Raw genomic sequence first — 25,982 nt, 5'->3', positions numbered from 1 at the left:
AATCAATCAATTAAACAAACAAAGCACAAAGTATATTTATTAAGAACGACACTCAAATATTGCGAACTAATGTAAAAAGACATAGGAAAGAGAATAATATCAGTACGTTTCTGTATTTGCAAATGAAGTTGAATACAATTTTAAATATGAACAGGTATTTTAAGCAATCCAATTACAAAACAGCTTCCCTAACGGATTAATCATTCAAATAACAAAATGTGTTAAATTAGTTGGTTTGTTTGTGTCTTCCTGTATCCTGTTAAACCGTGACTATAAGATTACGTCAATATAATTTGATATTACAGTTATAAACGTCTGTAGTTATCAATCATTATCTTGATCATTATCATTGTCGATTTCTTCTGTACATTCACTAGTACAACTACCATATTGATCAGTATCGTCATCACTAGAAAAATTGTCTATATTTTCTGTATTTTGATCATTCTGAGCTTCATTATGCTGTTCCGGGTTACGATGAAAGTCTGATGTTTCCTCGTTTTCGTCCAGGTATCGTAGTTTGTAGGGTAAGAGTGGGTGCATACTTGGCCATGGGACGTTCGGTCTACCAAATGAAGTCTTATTTCGCCGAGTTACATCCGGACTACAGAACCCATAAACTGCTTGTCGTATCATAGTATCTTCAAAATATTCATTTACTAAACCCGCAAAGTCAACTTCTACTGATTGCAAGTATATTTTTAATTCTCGGACTGGTTTTGATTGTGTTCTTACTTTGGAATTTTTCTTTTTCGATCGGTCAGTCCATTGTGTACGTAAGCCCGTGTTATTGCGCAATCCCTTTACTGCATTATTGCTATCAACATTTACAGTTTTCGGTTCAATAAACTTATTCCTATGGCTATCATTGTCTGAGTTGTTATTCACATGATATTGAATAGGCCGGTCCGTACTTCCCTGATAAGCATCCATACCATTATACTGAATACAATTATCATTAATGTCATTGAGATGATTATCGTTATTTTTCCTCGTGCCCATAATGGAATCTTCCGGATTACTTTGTTCGGAAATATCATTTGTTTCGAATAAACGAAGGATATCTGCTAGTCTTAATAGTTCCATTTCCAAACTATTATTTTGGATTACCTTTGCAATTGAGATTGCCAACTCTTTACTTATACCTTTCATAAATTCAATATTGAGGTAATCGTCTGTTTCAGAAAACGCCGTTACATATATAGCTTGGTTAAATTCCTCTGTTCCTTGTTCTTGTACTTTCTGCAAAAACGCAGACGGTGAATATATTTTGCCCCTGCAAATCAAGAGTGTGCACGTTTTTCTACGTTGCATATTTCCTTTCGAATATTTCAGTGATATCAGCAAACTTGTTTCTTGATCTATGTATATTTCTTCTATGCTATTAGACTTGAGTCTTATTTCTTCTCCCCTGTATACGATGGCCTAAAATAAAACAGCAGAAATTATTGGACTGAATAAATGCAATATGATCAATATGCACTGTTTATTTTCGACATTTTTGATACATATGATATGCCCGACAGTTTTAAGCCTTCCTACTATAGGGACAAAAGTTGAATATAGATATTAAACTAATAATACGAATAAAGCTTGAACTTATACTGTGTTGAAAAGATACTGAAACAGTGCATGCTCATTTTATGTTGTGTATATATTCCTTCCTGAACATATAAAAAGCTATACGGTATGTAGAGTTCGAACATTTGTTCTCAAATGAATTAGACAGACATTGTAGAAATAACACAAGTAGTATGTTCTTGTTATCAAGGGACAACACTTTACAACGACAAATTTGAAGTCTGTCAAACTCACCTAAAAGTGGATATAAATTTATTTGATTGAAACATCAATGGATTTATCGAGACTGCAAACAATAGTGGCTGAACAAATTGGTCAACTAGAGGTCTATTATATGAGATAAATTTGGAAAACCATAAGTAAATATCCTTCAAATAATAATTGGTCTTACAATGCGATTTTAACAGATATGAATATTCCCAATTGATAAATAATTTAGAGGATTACTGAAATTTTTGCCCAAAATCCATACACTAAACATTTTTCATTTTTATGAAGCCTTATGGATTGACTGTAACGCTTTTAAATTTATTTGTCAAAATAAAACTTCATTTGTGTTTTGTGACTGGTTTTTAAATTTCAAATGATTTGTTTCAGTTTCTTCGAGTTTTTTTTAGGGGATACAATGTAACTCTAGAAAACAAAAGTCAAGTTGGTGAATGCTAAATTTAATTGATGTTTATACTAATAGCTGTTGTTGCAAAGCATAATGAATTGGATTATCAATTACATCGTCAAAATGTATATGTATATGTTCATTTTAGTAGGAATAGCATATACCCTGTTTTCAACTTAAAGACACAGTGAACTGGAAATGTTTCTTTTTTTATTTAAGGTAGTCTGCAAGAAAACATACCATCCTACCCAGACTCGCTATTTACGCCAACATCAACAATGTTTGTTCGTGTTCAAAAGTACCATAGGATCAGCAGACTGAGCGAACAAGAAATGTAATATCTTAAGTGAAACATTTGATTGAACTTCAGATCACCCATATTCAAGAAGCCATCACATTATTGAGTGATATAAGGGAGGTTACACCTTTCTAAAAATGTTACAATAACTGCTGAATACTTATTGAGAGACTTTTGCGAGTTTCTTTTTTCATTTTATTTACGTTAACAAACACACCTTACAACAAATATATTACACCACTGCAGGTTCAAATAATTTTGTGTCCTAGGTGCCAAACTCGAACTATCATTTTCTATGTTCAGTGGATCGTGAAATTGGAGTAAAAAACTATAATTTTGCATTTAGAAAAAAAAGATCACATCATAAGGAACATATGTACTAAGTTTCAAGTTGATTGGACTTCATCTTCATAAAAAACTACAGTTACCAAAATAAATCAATTTTAGGCGGGACAGACAAACGAAAGGTCGCACAGACTGGAAAACATAATGGCCTTAGGTGGGACATACACAATCAAATTAACAAAATTGAGAATCATACAATGCCAAGTGTCCTTTGAAATAAAGTTTTTTTTTATAAAATTTCAATAGTTTTGAAATACATTTTCACTTAAAAAAATGTTTGACCTTTCACTAAATAAGGTTTTATATATCTAACTCCGTTATTATTCCTTCTATGAAAAACAATTACTTAAGTTTCGAATTTGAGTGCTAGTAGCCTATTGCGACAATGAAATAAAATATAATAACTAATTACCATACTCGAGCCTTTTGCTGGTTCTGTAATGAATAACACATAATTATATTTAGTAATTCATTAACAATAGTAATCCATTTTGTTTTAAAAGAAAATAACAACAAAATTTGAAAAAAAGAATGTGAAACTTTTGTGTGGAGAAAAGTTGAGCATTATGCATATGACAGTAGAAAGTCAAGAAATTATTCCAATGAGATTTTTCACAATCTTAGTTTCGTGATGAATTACAAGCCAATGTAGTTCCTTGATATTTACTTTCATTTTAAACATTTGAACAGTGTAGTCATTAACTCAATCATTTCAAAACAAAGACTAAAAGGCGAATACAAATGCAATGCTTCAGTATATATTTGTCGGTTGTTTTTGTTTACGAATATACGCATAATTTATACATTTGTAGTGATTTCACAGTACAAAACTCATAAACATATTAATTTTATACTGAACATTTTTTTCGGTGTATCTTTTTTTTTATCAATCAGATAATCTGCAATCCCTATTTATTGTAGAAGGTAAATCAATGTTTTAAAACTTTCAGTAAAATGTGTTTTTACTTAACTTTGTTACTGTTGATTCATTAATATTCGTTAGATACCAATTTGTGAATTTCGTGCGAACAGGGGATCCATAAAATCAAGTTCAACCAATTACAATTTTTCTAAAGGAATTTATGCGGACTATGCCAAAACAACGAAATTTGATATCCACGAATATGCAAGTTTTCCACAAACCACGAAAAATGGTACCCACGAAAATAAATGAATCAACAGTATGTCTAAGTCATGATTATTTTAATTTAAAAAAAAATCTCTTTTTTCAAGCCTCATATTCATTATGAGACGATCAATTGAATATATAATAATAAAAAGATGTGGTATGATTGACAATGAGACAACTCTTAACCAGAGAACAAATAACATAAATATCTAAAACAACTATAATTCATAGTACGGATTTCAACAATACGCAAGACCCATACCCCATATAATCTACGAAAGGTTCCAAATTGACAAAAAAACATAATACAATAAAATACTAACGGCCTGATTTATGTAAAAAAAAAAATGATCGAAACTATAAAATAATTGACGACAACTAATGAATTGCAGACTCATATATCATGGTTAAACTAGTTTGCGGGCGTCAAGACCTCCTCTAACATGGGACATTATCATAAGGAGCTTCATCTAGGAATAATTGTTATAACTCTTTTACAGCTGAAATCCATTTTAATTATTAAAATCATACTGAGCCAACTCCCCCTTTTCTACCAGACTTATATATAGCATATGCATGTAAGTAATGGGCATAATTATTAAATTTTTAATATAATACAAAATATAAAATTAACCGTTATTTCACATAAAAATAAGTTATTTATTAGTATTATTTTTTTTACCTTTTCTAGTTCTACAGGAACCAGCACTAGCATTTTGAAATTGTATTGACTGACCCAGATTTCCGTCATGAAAGCTTTGAATATTGTCCAGTTGTCGAGGATGTGAATTATCTATTTAATCAAATATTCATCATCAGCATGACATCATAGAAAGAAATGAATGCACATTTAGGCACCGATCATATTATATTTAAGTGGGTTTGTATTATAAAATTAAATATGTCCTTTACAATAACATAAATATAAGGAAATGTGATATGATTTCCAAATTGAATTAAGCAGCTATAATTAAAAAGCTCAAATAGTTCACTTTTGTAAAAACTAATCCACTATTTACCATAAAAACACATGCTTACTCCTAGAGATTTTCTATCGTTTTAGTATGTAAATTTTGCTTAATTAATGTCGTCCTTGTTAAAATATCTAATAAAGTGTTTATTTTGTACAAAAAAATGTATAAACCAAATGATGTCTTGTTTATGTGAACATGGATAAGTATGATTTCAACAAAAGAAGACACACCTATAAAATATTTGACATGTATTTACCTTGCATATTCTTATCAATGCATGTTGTTTGGTCTCTGGTAACAACATTCTCATTGGTTTGCCGCTTTTTCTTTTCTGTTCTCCCTTTACGTTGGACGGCATTTTTATTTGATACTAAAAAGTCAATAAATTCAAACAAGTTTTTAACATTTGTAATACATTTTCTTTTGTTCGAGCACTTTAGATCACCCCTAGTTTTTGTTAGGGTTTGTGTTGCTTTCTCTTTGGTTTTCTTTGTTGTGTTTTGTGTACTGTTGTTGGTTTTTCATGCTCTATCCATTTTTTGAAATTTTTGTCAGTTTGTTTTCAACCTATGAATTCAATTTGAATGCCTCTTTTATATATTTCGCCTCTGTAGATCTTCTTCTTATCAGTGATATTCTAGCACACTGCAAGTCTAAACAAGTTTCAAAGTATACTCTTAAGCTTTAATTATATACATACATTTAAATAACAGTTATCATATATGAAATGTATGTCCTTATACCTATCTATACTAAATATCCTATTTAGTGATTTACTTTTTTTCATGGTACATGTATATTACTGTTGGTTTCATGGGTCTTTATCGAATTTTGTATCAACCTTAACATAAGAAGTGCAAACCAAGAAAACGTAAATCTTATACATTGAAAACAACACTATTTTGTATCACGTTTATCATGCTGTATCTTTTGAACATTTTACTAAAAAAGCATGAATTTGAAAATTATCTCTTTTTAAAATTCAGTCAAATGCAAAATAGTAAATTATTTTTATGGAAACAAAACTCGTTTGAAGCATTTTTTTTAGAATTTTACCCCACGGATCCTTAATTAATCACTTACTTTGAGAATCATTTCATGCCCATATCGAAGCACTTAGCAGGACAAGATTTCATTTTAATTATTTTTTTTAGCTTAAGCAAAGCATTACTCACCGTTTAGATTTAGTTCAGCTTGGAATTCAGTTCCATCTTGAGTTTTTGAGAAGTATTTAAACTTAGAACCAGTAGGCAGATTAATATCTAACTTGGAACGACCTGATTTGTCTGAAAAAATGAAAACAGTTTTTAGTGTGTGTAATCAAGTCAGTGCAAAAACGACAGGACAATAAAGACATCTGATGCATCTAAAATTAAATAAATTATAAATGGTCAAGCGATACAAATTTCGTTAATTCTAAGTTATTGTAGACTTTTTATTTCTAAACTATGATATTGTTGGATGTAATGATATATGCGTATTATAGATGACCACGAATATGGTCTCCAAAATAACCGAATGCGACTTGTATGCTCATATTTCATGGACAGGTGCAACAAGTAGGAACTGCCTACCCTTCTAGAGTATCAGAATTCACCTCGGTTTTTTGTTGTGTTTCGTGTTACTCAAAAATAAGTGTGTAGTGATTTTTGAGAAGTTGTCTTGTTTTTCTCCGAATAATGTTTTTTTACCTTCTTGTTATCTCTTCCCTCTATGTCTTTTTTACAATTCTTTAAATGTTTTGAGAATGAAATATTTTTAGAGGGTCGTATCGAATAAAATAATATAACGATACGTAATTAATACACGATGTATTCTTAGCTTCCGTTTGCATGCTTGTACAAAATTAGCATACGAGAATAACTTTAATTTAAACATATTTATTTATAGTGGATTGGGAAATAAATTTGCAACTTATATAAATCCCTTTCCACTTTGCAGGTGAGAGTGCTGCCTTGTAGCGACATTATCCTGCTCATTTACGGGTGTCTTTTACGTGCAAGAGATATGGCTCTATGTTAACACGGGTCAGTCATTTATCGTCCCCTTCCGACGGACTATCATCGTTTCCGCATGACCATTCTCGCAAATGGTGTGGAGTCCCTAATTTTTTTTTTTAATCCCGGAACGGGAATCGAACCAGGAACCTTTGTGTTAATATTCCGATGCCCTTACCACTACACCACGGCTCTCTTTGAGAATAACTTTGACTTTTGTAACGGTCAAGAAAAACATAACAATTAATTCCTACACCTTTCTTACACTTTTTTTCTTTTAGACTTCATTTAGATTAAAAACGCATGTCAGAAATCCGGCAAATTGCATTAGGGTAAAATACCATGAAATGTATCCTCAGATTTCGTATACGCTCTTCGTTCTTACAGCGGTTCTTGAATCATGTATTTCGGTTGTTAAACAATGGTACATATAAAAAAATAAGGAGATGTGGTATGATTTATAAAAAAAATTAGGAGATGTGTTATGATTTCCAATGGAGTGGATGTAATCAAGCAATTTTAGCAACCGTACGCGTACAGCCTGCAACAATGTTATGAGTGTGTAAAGTTGGTTATCTCCGTTGTACGGTCAGTTTGAATTTGTTTGGGGAATATTGTAGTTCCTTAATTAGAATGTAGTGATAAATACGAACATTAAGCAAAATGCATCTAACCTCATATTTTTATTTTCCTCACATACATTAACTTTTTTAATTAAACCATTTTGTTTAAATTGGAATTTGATTTCATTTCAACGTACTAGATACATTGCCTGAAAGTTCCTTGGCGAGATATTATCAAAATATCCTTGAAAGTTTCCTTACGTGTCAAATTAGCAAATAAGGATCCCTCCGAATTCGCTATGTCTTACAATGTATCAGTGATTTTCGAATATGAAATAATTTCCACTGGACGTTCAACAAGCAACACTCAATATATCAATTAATAATTTTGGCTATGAGTACGATTGAGGATTATATTCTGCGTCAAAATGTTGATGTTTCGTGTATATTTTAATTGGGTCAGAAACTCTTCTTTTTGTCAGTTAGTTCTAATGTTATTCCCGAACTTTGTACTTGAAAGAAGAAACCTTTATATAATTAATATGTTTCTTGTGCACTTATTTGTTATTCTCCGCGATATTTTTTTTAAGTTCAGCTCTTACAACATTTGTCTTGGATTTGTAGAATGGTTGGTCCTTACATCTTTATACAAGAAATACTTGTCACAAAATACACGTGTTAACTGGTATGAAGAGTTTGTAGACCTGTAAGATAAATGTACTTGTATGTTTATTATGTTTTATCTTGAAGATGATCTTATATCGTCTTTCATTCGTATAAAGCGATTTGGTAGCATTTGGCTTCAATAGTACTGTACCTTTGTAACTAAGTATATCTAATGTGTTGCTTCCTTGTTCAACAGAAATGTCGGGATATATATAGATATTTTGGATTTTTCCATTTCCGGTAATCATGGCAATATAATCCACAATCCTTTGAATATATGACTTCTTAATAATTCGTTCTGTAAAATAACAATAATTCATATTTTAACTTACATATAGAAATTTACAATGGGAGTCGGTTAAAAACAAAAGTAACACATGTGCCTGTATCCGCTCACCTGGTGAAAGAAATTGTCAGTTTGGTAATAATGAGATTTGACTCTATATATTCATTTGTAACTACAATGTATACCATATATAGTTATTTTTGTGTTGATGATCATTTTTTTCAGTTATAATGGTGAACCTAGCTCTCACAATTATTTTTATATATCAGCCAAAAATGCAAAACCAGTAACAAGCAGCATTTGTGAGGCACTACATAGACAATAATAGTGCATTGACTTGACATATCAACGATATAAGGATGAGGCTTAGAAACGGGGAAATGCGAGGCTGTGCCGAGCTATTTCCCCGTTTTGGGCCGAATCCTTATATCGTTGATATGTCAAGTCAATGCACTATTATTGTCTTTATACTCCAATCTAAAACAACATTTTCAATGGTTGTTTAATGCGTTAAGGTTAGTTATTTGATTTAAATCTTGGGGAAAATCCCCTTTAAAAAGGCCTCATATCATGCTCGCGGAGAAATATACATCACAATGAAATGTACATATTTACCTGTTAAAACTCACACTCGATGGTGAACGAAATCGTTTGAGTCTGGACTTAAATATCAACCATAAGCATGAAACATAATAATTTATAGGTGTCAAACAAAAAATATTAACAATTGAAATATGTTTTTCCAATAATTGCAAAAGAAACAAGGTTGAGTCGATCCACGCATCGTTGTGTGCATTGGAAACAAGAACAATTGAAGAGGTCGTATGAATAATTAAATATTATTTCGGCATTTTCTATTTAAATATTCATGAGGAAAAGAGATATCGGGTCAGTGACTGTATATGACATAGAAATATACAGTCAACGCATTTTGACTGCTCAAATAGAACGAGTGCAGTATAAATGAATGTATCAATTAAACGTGAGGTAAAAAAGGTTTATTTTCAACCTGTCTTTTTTTTCTTTAATCAATACTGACCCCTATATTTTAGCAGATCCATATTGGTCGATCAACCTCGATGTAAACCACAAACCTTATAGTAATATCCAAAAGATTATGCAGACAAACTTTGGACTCAATTTGGGTAAGTCGGAAACAGAAGATTTTTAAAGTTACGAATGACGGTCGACATACGACGAAAGGATCGATGCACAACAAACGCAAAGTGGTGGTAAACTTCACATTGCCGTTCGGTCCAGATGAGCTAACAAAATCTTACATCAAAACATCAATTAAGATTTCAAATTGTGAATTTTGTATTTTTACGTACACGTAGCAACATTTCAGGGAAGTTATATAGCAAAACTGTGAACACGTGCCACGTGGTAAATCTAGCTCGGTTATACCTGGAACAAAACAATGTAACAAACACTTAACGAGTTTATGAATTATACAAATTTATTAAACTATTTGAAAGAGTGGGCACAGCATGACTTCCGCAAAACAAAAGTGAAATTTGTCCTCTAAATATATCGGAGTGACGGACTGCAATGGTAAAACAGATTATGTACTGTAGATGCAATAAATGCGGAAAAACCTACTTACATGATTGTATTTACAGTTGATGTAGTTGTGATTGACAGACCGAATGTCGCAAGGTTAGCAAGTATATATAAATGTATACATACGGAGCTAGACGGCCGGAAACGAATTCATCATGTTTTAAATCATATATCCTTTCTTATGAATGTATGACACGAGAAAAAAAAACTTTTTATCTTTCTATCATATATATACCTTGTGCTCCTACAAAATAGTTACTGCAATGGTTTGGATCCTCCATTTTTACCATCGTTGTTCACTTGATGTAACTATAAATCCTAAAACAAAAGAACATGTAGAATATTAAATGTTATTGACGAAAATTCTGTTTATGAAAAATTGTGATTTTCATCGTGCATTTCAATTTCTATGATTGAAATGCTGTAATAAATATCTTACCATTCAATTCAAGTGTGTTTTTGTTTTATTTTCAATTTTTTTTATCAAGCTTTTGAACAAATCTATTTTAATATTAAAATTATATTTTGATTCCAACTTCTGCTCCGGTCAAATATGTGCGCTATTGTCTCTTAAATATGGACTAAGTTTAGTAGCGGCACTTCAAAGAGTGTTTAACATATAGCAGTTAAACACAGCTTCGTGAACATTATTCCTTGGGTTATCGAAATATTATGTTTTTTAAGTGCACTGAACTATAGGCAATAAATATCGACAACATAATACACTTTAGAACTTAATAAAAAGATTAGTCTCGATATCTTTAATTTGAATAAACTTATTTAATAGGGTTGCTGTCCAATTGATATACACATCTATTTGGGGTAATTTGATCTTCGTGTACACGAAAAAAAAAATACATCTATACTAGCAGGTACCCGCTGAAATAACGTGCGTTTTGTAAAAGTCTGAAATAAGACCGTGGCACTTATTGTAACAACAGGTTGCCATGTAAATACCAGTTACTCATCCTGTGTTAAGATAGAAATAAGGTTATCTAGCAAAAAGGCTGTTGTTTCTTTCTGCTAGGCCACTGCCAATCAGTTGGAACTTACTCCGATGAATCACCACCTATCCTTGTCTTGTCTTTTTTTCAATTAAGGTTATTGTCTCATTTGCACTTTCACCTGTCAAAGACAATAACCTTAATTGAAAAAAAAAAAAGTTCAAATATAAATTGTTCGTCCTGTTGCAGTATGATATATAAACGACGAATGACTTTGGGCATATACTTGTGTTTATCCCTTTGTCTTCTTTCAACCGGCAATGAAATTATTGCCATAAAAGGAGTGTTGTTATCCATTTTACCCTGCGGTATTTAAAACGAATATGAACATTACATCCAATGCCAATGACAAGAAGGTGTCAGGATCTCCACACGTTAAGCAACTTCAGCAGCAATTCTTTTAAATGTCCGTAATATGCATATTAAAAAGACTGTCCTCATCCAGTATGCTTCCTTTTCCAGTGGCATTTGTAAAGTTTTCGCCCTTCATCCAGGACAACCCCCTTATAGCGTGAAAAGGAGAAAAGCTAATCGTGAAATTTGAACTTGACCTACATTTAGTCATAGGACACAACATATCTAAATTTGAAAAGATTTCATCAAAATCATCAATATGTTTTGATGTTAAACCAGATGCCCCGCAGGGCGTAGCTTTATACGACCGCAGAGGTTGAACCCTGAACGGTAGGGGCAAGTATGGACACAACATTCAAGCTGGATTCAGCTCTAAATTTGGATTGTGATTAAATAGTTGACACAGCATAGGTTTCTGACACAGAATGAATGTGTTCTAATGAACTTAAAATTTTTGTTTTCTCTTAGAGCAATTCACTATGCTGTTGAATATTAATCCTCTCAAAACAAGAATGTGTCCTCAGTACACGAATGCCCCACTCGCACTATCATTTTCCATGTTCAGTGGACCGTGAAATTGGGGTAAAAACTCTAATTTGGCATTAAAATTAGAAAGATCATATCATAGGGGACATGTGTACTAAGTTTGAAGTCGATTGGACTTAAACTTCATCAAAAACTACCTTGACCAAAAACTTTAACCTGAAGCGGGACAGACGGACGAACGAACGGACAGACGGACGGACGGACGGACGGACGAATGCACAGACCAGAAAACATAATGCCCCTCTACTATTGTAGGTGGGGCATAAAAATGTTTGAAGAAATTTTCTTTTTTATTTATGAAATTTCAAATGAGAAAAATTGAACCCAATTTTTTTAATCACATCCCCCTTTCCCTTATTTCAAAACTAATCTCAATTAAAATTTCTAATGGAGTTTGCAACAATAACTACTCATTTAAATACATCATAAAATATTAAGATGTAAAAAAAACTGCTTGTTATCACTGAATGTTATTTATTATAATTTATCAGTTGGTAGTAAAAAGTGAATATACATTGTATATTGTATATAACAAAGATTTAAGTTGATTCTGGACAAAGAAAGATAACTCCAATTAAAAAAAAAATCTTGCTATTGCACAATATTTTGCAATTAGATATTTCTTGCTTACTATTCTGGACAAAGAAAGATAACTCTAATTAAAAAAAAATTTGCTATTTCACAATATTGTGCAATTAGATATTTCTTGCCATTGCGCAATACTGTGCAATTGAAAAGACTTGCTATTGCACAACACTTAATATAATAATTTTAGATCCTGATTTGGACCAACTTGAAAACTGGGCCCATAATAAAAAAATCTAAGTACATTTTTGGATTCAGCATATCAAAGAACCCCAAGATTTCAATTTTTGTTGAAATCAGACTAAGTTTAATTTTGGACCCTTTGGACTTTAGTGTAGACCAATTTGAAAACAGGACCAAAAATGAAGAATCTACATACACAGTTAGATTTGGTATATCAAAGAACCCCATTTATTCAATTTTTGATGAAATCAAACAAAGTTTAATTTTGGACCCCGATTTGGACCAACTTGAAAACTGGGCCAATAATCAAGAATCTAAGTACATTTTTAGATTCAGCATATCAAAGAACCTAACTGATTCATTTTTTGTCAAAATCAAACTAAGTTTAATTTTGGACCCTTTGGACCTTAATGTAGACCAATTTGAAAACGGGACCAAAAGTTAAGAATCTACATACACAGTCATGACAGTTAGATTCGGCATATCAAAGAACCCCAATTATTCAATTTTGATGAAATCAAACAAAGTTTAATTATGGACCCTTTGGGCCCCTTATTCTGTTGGGACCAAAACTCCCAAAATCAATACCAACCTTCCTTTTATGGTCATAAACCTTGTGTTTAAATTTCATAGATTTCTATTAACTTATACTAACGTTATGGTGCGAAAACCAAGAAAAATGCTTATTTGGGTCCCTTTTTGGCCCCTAATTCCTAAACTGTTGGGACCTAAACTCCCAAAATCAATACCAACCTTCCTTTTGTAGTCATTAACATTGTGTTTAAATTTCATTGATTTCTATTTACTTAAACTAAAGTTATTGTGCGAAAACCAAGAATAATGCTTATTTGGGCCCTTTTTTGGCCCCTAATTCCTAAACTGTTGAAACCTAAACTCCCAAAATCAATCCCAACCGTTCTTTTGTGGTCATAAACCTTGTGTCAAAATTTCATAGATTTCTATTAACTTAAACTAAAGTTATAGTGCGAAAACCAAGAAAATGTTTATTTGGGCCCTTTTTGGCCCCTAATTCCTAAAATGTTGGGACCAAAACTCCCAAAATCAATACCAACCTTCCTTTTGTGGTCATAAACCTTGTGTTAAAATTTCATAGATTTCCATTCACTTTTACTAAAGTTAGAGTGCGAAAACTAAAAGTATTCGGACGCCGGACGACGACGACGACGACGACGACGCCGACGCCAACGTGATAGCAATATACGACGAAAAAATTTTCAAATTTTGCGGTCGTATAAAAACTGACATTGTTTGGCAGCCAAACATCCGTCCGCCCACCCGCCGTACAACCCAAAATCATTATCCGATTTTTCTTTCTAAAATATGGTTAACAGGTTAAGAAATTAATTTCTCGTTTGAATTTTTTTACATTGTCATTTCGGGGCCTTTTATAGCTGATTATGCGGTATGGGCTTTGCGCATTGTTGAAGGCCGTACGGTGACCTATAGTTGTTAATTTCTGTGTTATTTTGGTCTCTTGTGGAAAGTTGTCTCATTGACAATCATACCACATCTTCCTTTTTTATATTAGAATTTATTTATATATGAAAAAAAACAAAACTGTGTTTAAATTTTATACACTTAAGATGACCGAAGAAAAATGACTCGGTTATCAGTAGGCCTATTATAGACGCCCTATAGTGACCAAAAAATTTAGCTGAAACATTTTAACCAATTCTGTCACATTTATGATCTATTGAATGATACAATCACGTTTCGTCTTGTGTTAGTTATCATATTGTAGTATGATTTGTTTCTAATATTAAATGAATTTAATGATCGTAAATAGTTATCTTATATGTTAAGTTACGTTAGACATGTTAGAGTTCTATTTGAATCAAGTCATTGTTTTATTCCATGAGCACATACGACATGTTATAAGTATAAATCAATACCTTTACAGCCAATTCAATTGAGTGTGTAGGCACAGGTAGTATCTTTGGTTAGCTTTCTTGCTAGCTTAACTGTGAAGTCATTATTAGGTAAGGTATACTCCTTTCGAAGCAGCCTAGTCCTACAGACAGATCCTACAGACAGATAGATTGGTTATCTGTCGGACTACTCTACCCTTAAAGGAGGATAGTTTACCTATCCTACTAATGACATCACGTTTCAGCTAGCAAGCAAGCTAACCAAAGATATTACCTTTGCCTACACACTCAATGAAATCGGCTGTAAAAGTGTTTCGCAAATTGGGTTGAGGAAAGAAGACTAATTCAGTATCAATGAATTTACCTGTTTTAAAATGAAGGCATAGTATAATTATATAATTGTATTCTTTTTAGTCATCGAGTCATTTGACATATCCTCTAGGACATGTAGGACTATTCATAACTATTCATTGCGTGAGAGTTTCACATTTAAGTATCAATTTCCGGGTAAAATCCATATCTTTCAAAAATACCCTATATCAATTTGTTTGACACGTACATTTGTACATGACGTATTGGATTTCATAACAAAAGTTGAGACATCCTCGAGCGTAAACACAATTTGAAATTACGATTTTTATAACACTATCATTTGCCTTTAATACTGCATTATTTATTAGAAATAACCCAACTGACGCGAAAATATATGTGACGAAAATAAACATGATAAAAAAAAATTGAGATACATTGATATATGTAATGATTCGACTTTGTTTTATACTGAGAATAAAACTCGATGACATATTATACACAGATGTGTAATAGTCACAATAATGAAGAATTTGATATCCCTATACAATTGTACACACTTCCTGTGAGGAAATATTTACCTTATCACTATGAATATGAAACAACTTACGTGGGTGACCTTTAAGCGCCATTTCAAATGTTGTATAGAATATTTAAACATTAGTCAGACACCGTATATAGGCTAATAATTTCTATTTTTAAAATTGAGACTTCCCCGTTCCTATTTTAAGAAAAAAATAACAAATGTGCTTTAATTATGTTTATAAGTAAAAAAAAAGTTATGTTTTAGTCTGTATTTAATGAAACTATCATTGTATTCTATCATTTAAATCAATAAAAAACTGTAAAATTCAAAAATAAATTTTATAGGTACTTTCACTTTTCAGTGTCACTGCGTACATTGTTTCAAGTGTACGGGAAACCCGCTGTGTGTCGAATAATCTATAACCTATATGTAATTACATATATTTTTATACTAAGTTTAAATTAACTTGCGTGTGTGGTTTTTAATGGAAATGCTTCTGAAATGTTTTGTTTCAGCGTAAGTTGATTATTCTTAGATTTTTATGACCGCATATCTAACAATGTCTAATTTATAAAAATATTACACAAATATTTATCATTAAACATGCATGTCTGCACTTTGAAATGTTGTAATTTATTCAACGTGGTTAACATGTCCCACAAAAACGAAAGTTGTAGTTAGGTCTTAGCTCTTCTAATTTTTTTTTATTGCAAGTTTTGTAAAAAAAAAACTTGATCATAATTGTTATACAGTACCTGATGTTTTTTTAATTTACACTGGTATTTCATGTCAAAACTATCGTACATTCACAAGCACTTGTTTCTATCCATAGGAAGGTCGACTATCCATATAAATAGAAGAAGGTGGCTAACGAATTTTTTTTTAGGTCACGACAGTCTCCGCTTCGGACGCTTTTTCTACCCTTCAACTTAATGCTAAAAATCCCTACCTTACATGAATCGATTCAGTGAATATTTTCCTTTAACACTAAACTAATTTCATAAACCCCACAGTGTTCCTCTTTACGGTAATCTACTCTCAATTCACTAAACCATGTCGAAAACTTGAACTACCATCTTTTCAATGTATCTACTTCCGGTTGTGGGCAGAATGCTATCTTTTTAAAAACGAAATGATTCTGTAAAATTACCAGGTTATTATTTTCATTATCAATTTATTTTTAAAGATGGAATTTCACCGAAATAAGTACATTTATCGTTGTTATTAAAAAAATCAGAAAGTCAGAAACTTATTTGAATGAAATGGATAATACTAGAGAATTCCGAATGTTTATGGTAACTCTTAAGATTTTTTATCGATCTTTTATTTTGGAGGTAAAAAACGTATTCAGATTCATAAGAATTAGGGGAAAGAAACTGAGTCAATGAATACAAAATAAATTTACTGCGATGTCAACCGGAAGTAGATACATTGAAAAGATGGTAGTTCAAGTTTTCGACATGGTTTAGTGAATTGAGAGTATATTACCGTGAAGAGGAACACTGTGGGGATTATGAAATTAGTTTAGTGTTGAAGGAAAATATTCACTGAATCGATTCATATAAGGTAGGGATTTTTATCATTAAGTTGAAGGGTAGAAAAAGCGTCCGAAGTGGAGACTGTCGTGACCTAAAAAAAAATTTGTTAGCCACCTTCTTCTATTTATATGGATAGTCGACCTTCCTATGGATAGAAACAAGTGCCTGTGCGTACATTGCCTGGTTTTCCAGTCGAATTACAAGGGCTTCTCAGCTCACATGATGATGCGTATATAGAATTTATTTACATGATAATTCAAATAATAAGAAGATGTTGTATGATACCCAATGAGACAAATTTCCACCAGAGAAACATAACGTAGAGGTTAACATCCATATGTACCGTGCAGCCTTCGACAATGTGCAAAACTTAAACCGCGTAGTATTAATCTATGAAAGACCTCAGAGAGACAATTTAAATGAGAAACCATTAAACGAGAAAAATGACTGCATCATTTAATTATGAACAAAACAATAAACGAAAAACAGCAACAAACGACAACCATTGAAAAACAAGTTCCAGAAAGAAAACAAAATTGAAGAAATTCCGACTCATAAAACACAAAGCACAGAAATGAAAATCTAACTCGCAATTATACTGACAGCGGTAGCGAATCAAGTCGTTTTACCTACGCATTTCGTATCCATGCGATATAACCTTTTCGTACCCAACATTTACCGTTTCGTACCCATAATCAAAACCTATCTGTACCCTGTAGGCCATGTACTCAAATGGAAATAATGTGTAAAATATGGCTTAGTGCAATGCTAAAATTTAGGTATGGGTTTCATATTAAATTATATTTGTAAAAAATGTTTTAGAGCATAAAAAAATAATACGATCACATTATGTGAAACGATCAAGATAGTCTTTACCAATAATATCTGTTCAAACAGGAAACAATGAAATATCCGTGGCCCCTTGTAACTTATAGTAGTTTTATTTAACAATTAAGCTCTTCAAATTATTTTCAAGTTACGATTCTGTAGTCTGCGGTAGAGAAACCAATAGAGAAAGTGCTAGTGCGACGTCATCAGGTCATATGGAAAGTCTAAATAATATTAGTTAGTTCCATAGTGCGCTAGTGACCTAATACAATAGATATAAAGTCAGTAAATTCCATATGGGATGAGCGAAGATCGAATCATTAAATAGAATTTACTGATCCCCATATATATCGTAGTAGATCAGTAACACACTATGAAACGCATTTTTCCTTCCGACTATCGTATCATGTCGTATTAGACCATAGTGGCCTATTAAAGTGACCAAGTCTTCCACACTGTAAGTATTACGAACCTACTTCCATTGATTTATACAAAAAAAAATGCCAACAAAAACAATTTGTTAGCTTAAATCCGTGTCGAATACCGTACCTTGTCCTGAAATGGTTTACTTTTATAAATTGTGACTTGGATGGAGAGTCTTCTCATTGGCACTCATACCACATCTTCCTATATCTATTTAAGAATATATTTCAATCGTTCATCATCAATTTCTTCATCTTATGAAACCTTTAAGATTGTTCCTGAATACCGTGTTGTTTTTATAAAGCGACGTAATACTACTACTAACTGTGTATTGAAACTAGCCCGGCCTACTAACTCAATATGGAACCCTACTTATCCCATATATGGAATATACACGGTCTCCACGCGGTTGCTTTTAACCTAAGTTTATCATTTCCCTAGTAGTGTGTAGGAATTAAGATAATTATTTATTCGGAAAAGGTGACCTAGAGCAATGCTAACATTTAAGTATGGGTTACTTATATTGTATTTGTATACGAGTATCACAAAATTGATACACAAACATAATCTGAACGATAAAGATTGTTTGAACCAAATTTGTTCAAAAAGGAAATAATGAAAGATGCACGCTAAATGCATCTACATGTAGTTGTATCCAATTTCGTTTCAGACGTAAAAATAAAAAGACTAAATATTTACTGTTTGTCAATTTTTGTGTAGTGTTAATTTATAAAAACAAGCGTATAAGAAACGAATGTATGTAAATTAAATATTTATGTTCTGGGGCCGTGTCAACGAAGCTGTCCTAGGACTAAGACATGTCTTAGGATGGTCTTAGGACACGTCTTAGTCCTAAGTCAGGTTAACGAAGGTGTCCTAAAATAAGATATGTCCTAAATTTGATCATAAAATTAGGATATATAAATAGGTGTCTTAGGATAGTCCTAAAGGTTACGATGTCCTAAAACGAAATAAAAACAACAAATGTGGCATAAATTCATTAATAAAAATACTAATACAATAATAAACTAGTATAATGTTATAAAAAATAAACTAATTAAACAAAATTTTTCAATATTTCTTAAAGATTCAATTGTGTTACATTATTTTCAATTTGTAGACAAATTTGTTATTTAAAATGCTTCCAGATATAAAAATAAAAGCGTTCATAGTATTTAGTTTGAGTTTTGGGAATAAGAAGCATATTACAAGACATTTGTGTGGGTGTGCTAGAAATTACATTGAGATATTGCGGACAAGTCATTTGGTGAAATGCTTTACTATTAACTAAAATTGCTTTTCTGTACACAACTCTATATGAAACGGACATCAAGAAAAAATCTCCAAAAAGTATGTTTGACGATGTCATATCGTTATGCTCATACATTTATATGGAATAAATGGGGCTGCCTTTTTGCTCAAAAAATACTATCATCATGAGTAACATTTTTTGCACCTAACCAAACGGTGCTATGTCAATTCAAATGTGGGGGAAAATGACTTCCTTTTACTTAATCCTTATTCAATACATGCAATGAAATCGAGTGGACCCAAAGACAAAACAATTTACATACTAACATTAAATTCCCACACGAATCGAATATCTCATTTAACAAAGTTGTGTGACTATTTAGTTTTGTTGTCGTATGCAATTCATTTTTATTTTTTTGTCGTGTATAATAACGTTCTACAAGTATTACGTTAAAACTTTTATTTTGCATAAATTGTTTTCCATAAAAGAGTCCTCCTTTCTGCCTTTACACATATAGTGAAATAGAACAAAGATATATGTCATTGAATTCCCTACATATTTTTTTCAATTAAATAAATGTGTTAGGATGGTCTTAGGACCATCGTAGTTAGGACTATCCTAAGATAGCTTTGTTTTACATCCTAAGACATGTCTCAGACACGTCCCTAGACCATCCTAAATAATGTCCTAAGACATATCTTAGGACATATCCTAGGATACTTTCATTGACACGGCCCCAGGAAGTCAAAGCATAGGTAATGGAATAAAACATTCATTTCACTTGCCGTCGGGAGATATAAATATTTGTTCACCCCCGAAAAATCATATTTTAACGGGTATTGTCCTCGTGCAATATAAATCCTTCTTGGAGAACAAATCTTCATATCTTTCCCGCACGGGAAAAAATTTATACTATAAAATGATGTTTAGATAATTTATAATAAACTTGTTTTGGCCTTATTCATCACTGGGGATGAAAAGGATAAGTAAGTTTATATACAATGATGAAATAAGGAACCTTTTGTTCTTATGAATATTGTAAAATTTAAAACAAAATCCTCATTTTATTCCTTATTTAGATTGGTACTACATTCACAAGGTGGTATAGTTTCTAGATCCAGTACAATGTCATTTGGTGACCAGTTTAGACTGTTTCTTATGTAAGAACATGACATAAAATTGTTATAAAAGACTATATGTGTTTTAAGGAAATTGAGTTTAAGGATATAGCTGGACATCTAAATTACGTTTTATAACATTCTGTCATTTTCAAATCGTTTCTGCATGTTCTGTAAAACCTTGTTTTACACACAAACACCGGCGAATATCCTGACTTGTAAATGGCATTGGAAATACAATGTTTGCAGATATTTATCTATTATAATCCTAATTGAAAGGACGAACACTAAAGATGAAACATACCTTATTGAATTTATCTAATATATTAATGAAATATTGAACAATACAAATTTCCAACATGGTCAACAGTTATACCATAAGTCCAAAAATAGCAACAATTAGCAACCCCTTTGAAAGACGTCATGCATACACCAATTGGCCCTTTGGTGAATGTGAGAAAAGGGAGCTTGCAGATGCTGGATTTGTTTACACTGGAAAAGAAGATATCCTGAAATGCGAAACATGCGAGAAGACTACACGATATCGTCACTGGAAGGATAAAAAGACCCCAAGTCAAGCCCACATTGACCTAAACCGCCACTGCGTATTCGCAAAAGACAATACAAACTCTACCAGTTTGTACAATCGACTAATTTGCCGTCCGATGTATCCGTATTATGAGGAATATAATCACCGACTTTCAAGTTATAGCACTTGGAAATTTGAGAATGTTCAGTCATCGAAAGGTCTTGCCGACGCTGGATTTTTTAATACAGGTATTTTAAACAAAAAACGATATAATTCTAAGGCCCCAAAACAAGAAAAATGCAAATAAAAGATCCCCTGTTATCTTTATAGTGCGTTCTAATTAAGCATTATTGTATCCGTTTTGTGTTGTAATTTTTTTTTAATATTCTTTAAAGTGCCTTTTAATGTTTTCCATAGAAATGAACAATTCTTTGTTATACTAATGATTAATGTATGAGGTACGTACTCATTATGGATAATTAGTTTTAGAAATGGAACGAATCTCGAATGATATTGGATATTCTAATAAATTGTTTTTCGACACAGTATCTTAATGTAGGTAAGAATTCTTATCCATTTATGACTTTTAAAATTATTTGGAAACTGAGGTTTTAACTTTCTTAGACAAAGTTGACAAAAGATGTATGTAACTTGTTTTTTTATTGGTGTCCTTTTTGGTAAAAATGGTCATATAGTTATCCAATTGATTTGGTTCTTGTACATCTTCGGCTTTCAAATATTCAGCATTGGGAAGTCCTATTGGAAGCATATCTACAAAAGCGCTTCTGACGCCTGAAATTTATAACGAGTGTCTATATCAAGTCCAAAATATGCAATATACCAGTTAGATAAATATATCGACTTGTGTTGTCACGCTTTGAGCATTTCCTGCTTCGCTTGAGCATGCATGTCTTTGTATTACAGGTGAACACGATGAAACAATATGCTTCAGTTGTGGTCTTTGGCTGACAGATTGGGAACATGACGAGAAACCATGGATAGTTCATGTACGGTATTTTCCGAAGTGTCCATATATAAAAGAACAAAAAACATTATGTTTTATTAGGAACGTTCTTGAAGATTGGCAGAAGGTACTATTAGCAATAGTCATGATTAAAACTAACAGCACTTAACATAAATTAAAACTATTATCGAAAGGTTATGTAATAGCAAAACACTTATACAAAATTTAATCCTTGTATCTATGTGTTTATTTGCATACCTTTGCTACAGTTAAGAAAAAAAAATTGCTGATTGAACAATAATAATGTGATAACACATTTAATATTTTCACGAAAACAGTTATTCAAATGAATAAATATATTTTTGCACTCAATGGTACCCAAATGTAAAGAAAGTTTTGAAATCATTCCGAAAAAAATGTTTTATGTACACTTTAGCTGCACCAGGCCTATTTTGACCATCGAATATATTTATTCCGAACATGTAAACATTGTTTTTTTTTTATCATACTACAGTGTCTTGATTGTAGATTTTGCTCTCAATTTATTGCAGCTCATTTAACATTCTAACCAATTGCGTTTTTTGTTATCCTAGCAAACTATTCAACTGGTAAGAAATGTATTCATCAAAGTACATGTACAAGGCGATACAAAAAGCATAGTTATAATTATATATAAAACTTATAGTCTACATGTACTTCATTGATATTATGACAACATTGCTATAAACTATACAGCCATATTGTTCATGTAAAGAGTCATCTGAAAAGTGGGAGGTTTACATTTTTGTATTGCTTTACCAATGTCCAAAACTGATCTTTTCAAAAGGTCTTCTTTATGTTCATTAGAATCAGAAATACGTTCGAAAAAAAGACATGTTGTTTCAGTGAAATATATGTAAAAATACAATGGATGTGAAGTAAGCGGCCGGTTCGTTATTCAATATTCGATATTCAAAATTAAGTTGAAAATCATAAAAAAAACCACTTAATAACTTTAAAAGCATGATTTTCATAGTTTTGAGGACTGATAAGATACGTAGGAAATTGTTTAATGACCACTTCAAGCTGTCGTAAATTCTCGTTGTTCTCGAATTTAAACCCTTTTGTAACTTGCATATTTGTCTTAATGTAATATAGATTGTTGTCAATAAAAAAACTTCAAAGATGTTCTTTTATACATGATATTTCTTAAAACAAAAAGAAAAACCGATAACTCTTCAAAACATTTATGAATATAAATAGAAATATTTATCGAAAGCCCCCCAAAAAATATATAGTGAAGACCGCTTAAATGAGGGTGAGACTTCCTGGTCTTTTAATGTCCATAACATTTAACTAAATCTTAGACTCTGTATATATATAAGGGTTGTATAAGAAGGATTTCCAAGAATGATATCATATTTGATATCTATGGAGGTCTTATATTGTCACTTTTCAGATACATATTATAAATTACAAAGGGCACAGGGCAATGGTGAGAGCCCCCTGATCTCTCAATCTTTCTAATAGTATGCAGACATTTAATAGGTAGATACAAACGTGACTAAAAGGAATTTGGATACACTTCCGGTCTTTCATGTTTACGAAGCGCCTACAGTGAAAGTTGGATCAAAATATATAGTGAAAACCTACCTGAGACCGCTTAAATAAAAGTGAGACCCCCTGGTCTTTCAATGTCCATAAGGTTTAGGTAAATCACAAACTCAGTATATATTAACGTTGTATTAGAAGGATTTCCCAGAAATATGTCATATTCGATATCTATGGAGGGCTTATATTGTCACTTTTCAGCTTCAAATCCTTGGATACAATGTTTATATATACAGAGTCTATGAATTCGTCCAGTTTTATGTACATTCAAAGAAAAACTCTCCATCCAAGTCAGTTTGTCATTTTTTTTTAAGTATGCTTTATTTTACCACCTTGCGCTTTGATGGCATAAATATGGTTTTCTACAGCAGCTTTGTTTTTAACAATTTCTAACCAGTTGAACGGTTGGTTTCATACCACAAATTGCAACTGACAGAAAATTAAATGAACTACAATAAGTTGAGACCAAAACCTACAGGCAAGTCAGCGATTTTAGTTTTAGAGTTAGGGACAACAACACCACACCGTGTTAACTCAATATTCTCACGACCTTAGAGAGAGCGTTGTGTTTATCACGGCAAAACTTTCCTTTCATTTAGTTTTTATTGATGTCTGTTAACTGTAAATGCATTAAAATCAGTAAATCGACAAACATCGTAACGAGACTGAATGCAAACAACACAAAACTTGATAACATGTTTTAAATTGAAATAGACTTGAACATTAGATAGAGGATCTGTTCAATAAATACGACACCCATATATCTTACATTTGATACTTCATACATGTATGGTTGCAGATTTATAGACCAATGCATCTCAACTTTGAAGACGAAACAAAGCGTGCATCTTCATTCAATTTGTTCAATGGGAGAAATGTTGGCCATTCACCAGATAGTTTTGCCGAAGCTGGCTTCTTCCTTCAAGGTTTTATTGTTACTAATTATTAGATAAACTACTGTTAAGGAGAAACACGATTTTAGTTTTTAGTAATGACAGATTTAGCTATTGCGTCTTTCGCTTTGATAGATATATGGGTGTAACAATACAAACTACAGAGAAAAGCTTCTGAATTGTGTTTACAGTGAAAGAATGATATATAAGCTTACTTTATCACTAGGTCTTTTAAATAAGTCATAACAAAATATAAAACTGTCATAAAAACCTCTTATATCGTTTCTATATATACTATCTAAATATTAAAGTACAGAAATGCATGTATTAGTAGCTCGCTTATACGTATATATCAAAATCAGAGATCTACATATAGTTATATTATATAGATGCATAAATGTGACCAGCCACGACATATCCAGGCTTATGGATAAACCCCTAACGGGAGGGATTGTACCTGATATTCATATGATGAAGACATAATCTTTCAATCAGTTTAATTGAGGTCTGGAGCTGGCATGTCAGTTAACTGCTAGTAGTCTGTTGTTATTTATGTATTATTGTCATTTTATTTATTTTCTTTTGTTACATCTTTTGACATCAGACTCGGACTTCTCTTGAACTGAATTTTAATGTGCGTATTGTTATTGTTTTACTTTTCTACATTGGCTAGAGGTATAGGGGGAGGGTTGAGATCTCATAAACATGTTTAACCCCGCCGCAATTTTGCGCCTGTCCCAAGTCAGGAGCCTCTGGCCTTTGTTAGTCTTGTATGATTTTAAATTTTAGTTTCTTGTGTATAATTCGGAGTTTAGTATGACGTCCATTATCAATGTACTATTATGCATATTTTAGGGGCCAGCTGAAGGACACCTACGGGTGCGGGAATTCTCGCTACATTGAAGACCCATTGGTTGCCTTCGGCTGTTGTTTGCTCTATGGTCGGGTGGTTGTCGCTTTGACATATTCACCATTTCCTTTCTCAATTTTATTGTGAGAAAAACGCCATTAACTATATGTGTCTAACCACTTCAAGGCTTAGGAGGGTACATTGTCTAAAATTTGCTTTTTGTATATTTATCTAGAAGACCTAGTCATGTTTTTATGACATTTTTGTTGTAAAAGCAACGAGTCATTTCAAATACCGGTATGGAAATGAGACTGTTCTATGACGACTTTTATTTATTGAAGGCACTAATTTATAAAACACAAAATTGTATTTATTGGCTCTTGGTGATGTTCAATAGCGTATTTGAATAAAATATCAAAGCTTTAGATTTACTACAATACAAACAATTCTGATCTCTATTTTAGAACATGTAATTTAAACTTGTTGAAATGAAGTTAGCTTAAAATTTGTCAATATAAACTTTAAAAATTCCTTTTTTTTTAATTTAGATTTATTATGCATGTCTCTAAACATAGCATGCGAC

The 25,982-nt window shown here is 32.0% G+C and overlaps 2 protein-coding genes across 5 annotated transcripts in view; one reads left to right on the top strand and one right to left on the bottom strand.

Annotated features, from left to right (window-relative positions):
• Positions 1 to 21: 21 nt before the first annotated feature.
• Positions 22 to 16,478, bottom strand: LOC139491577 (uncharacterized). 2 transcript variants are annotated; one of them, XM_071279330.1, is made up of 8 exons: positions 16,364 to 16,478; positions 10,254 to 10,336; positions 8,321 to 8,467; positions 6,119 to 6,229; positions 5,200 to 5,313; positions 4,652 to 4,762; positions 3,253 to 3,275; positions 22 to 1,425 (listed from the first exon to the last, which is right to left on the bottom strand). In XM_071279330.1, the coding sequence occupies exons 2-8, from the start codon at positions 10,306 to 10,308 to the stop codon at positions 325 to 327; spliced, it is 1,662 nt and encodes a 553-aa protein (XP_071135431.1). In that variant the 5' UTR covers positions 10,309 to 10,336; positions 16,364 to 16,478; the 3' UTR covers positions 22 to 324. The 2 variants fall into 2 exon arrangements, with proteins under 2 accessions (XP_071135431.1, XP_071135432.1); XM_071279331.1 differs by lacking the exon at positions 16,364 to 16,478 and adding an exon at positions 15,499 to 15,594.
• LOC139491580 (baculoviral IAP repeat-containing protein 3-like) overlaps positions 15,774 to 25,982 on the top strand; it is a 23,330-nt gene continuing 13,121 nt past the window's right edge. For all 3 annotated transcript variants that reach the window (XM_071279334.1, XM_071279336.1, XM_071279335.1), the window contains exons 1-4: positions 15,774 to 15,930; positions 20,535 to 21,350; positions 22,027 to 22,193; positions 24,456 to 24,582. In XM_071279334.1, the coding sequence (XP_071135435.1) occupies positions 20,933 to 21,350; positions 22,027 to 22,193; positions 24,456 to 24,582 (712 nt within the window). In that variant the 5' untranslated portion in view covers positions 15,774 to 15,930; positions 20,535 to 20,932. The remainder of the gene's footprint in view (positions 15,931 to 20,534; positions 21,351 to 22,026; positions 22,194 to 24,455; positions 24,583 to 25,982) is intronic.

The sequence above is a fragment of the Mytilus edulis genome, chromosome 10 (assembly GCF_963676685.1).
Source record: "Mytilus edulis chromosome 10, xbMytEdul2.2, whole genome shotgun sequence".
Lineage (NCBI taxonomy): Eukaryota > Metazoa > Mollusca > Bivalvia > Mytilida > Mytilidae > Mytilus > Mytilus edulis.
This window is presented reverse-complemented; position numbering and strand designations above follow the sequence as displayed.

Bases quoted from the DNA above. Each gene is read 5' to 3' on its own strand.
- LOC139491577 (XM_071279330.1), bottom strand. From the start codon at position 10,308: ATGGTAAAAATGGAGGATCCAAACCATTGCAGTAACTATTTTGTAGGA. The intron at 6,230-8,320 runs GTACAGTACTAT...TCATTTTTTCAG, and splicing joins AGATATACTTAGTTACAAAG to ACAAATCAGGTCGTTCCAAG. The intron at 5,314-6,118 runs GTGAGTAATGCT...TTGACTTTTTAG, and splicing joins AGCTGAACTAAATCTAAACG to TATCAAATAAAAATGCCGTC.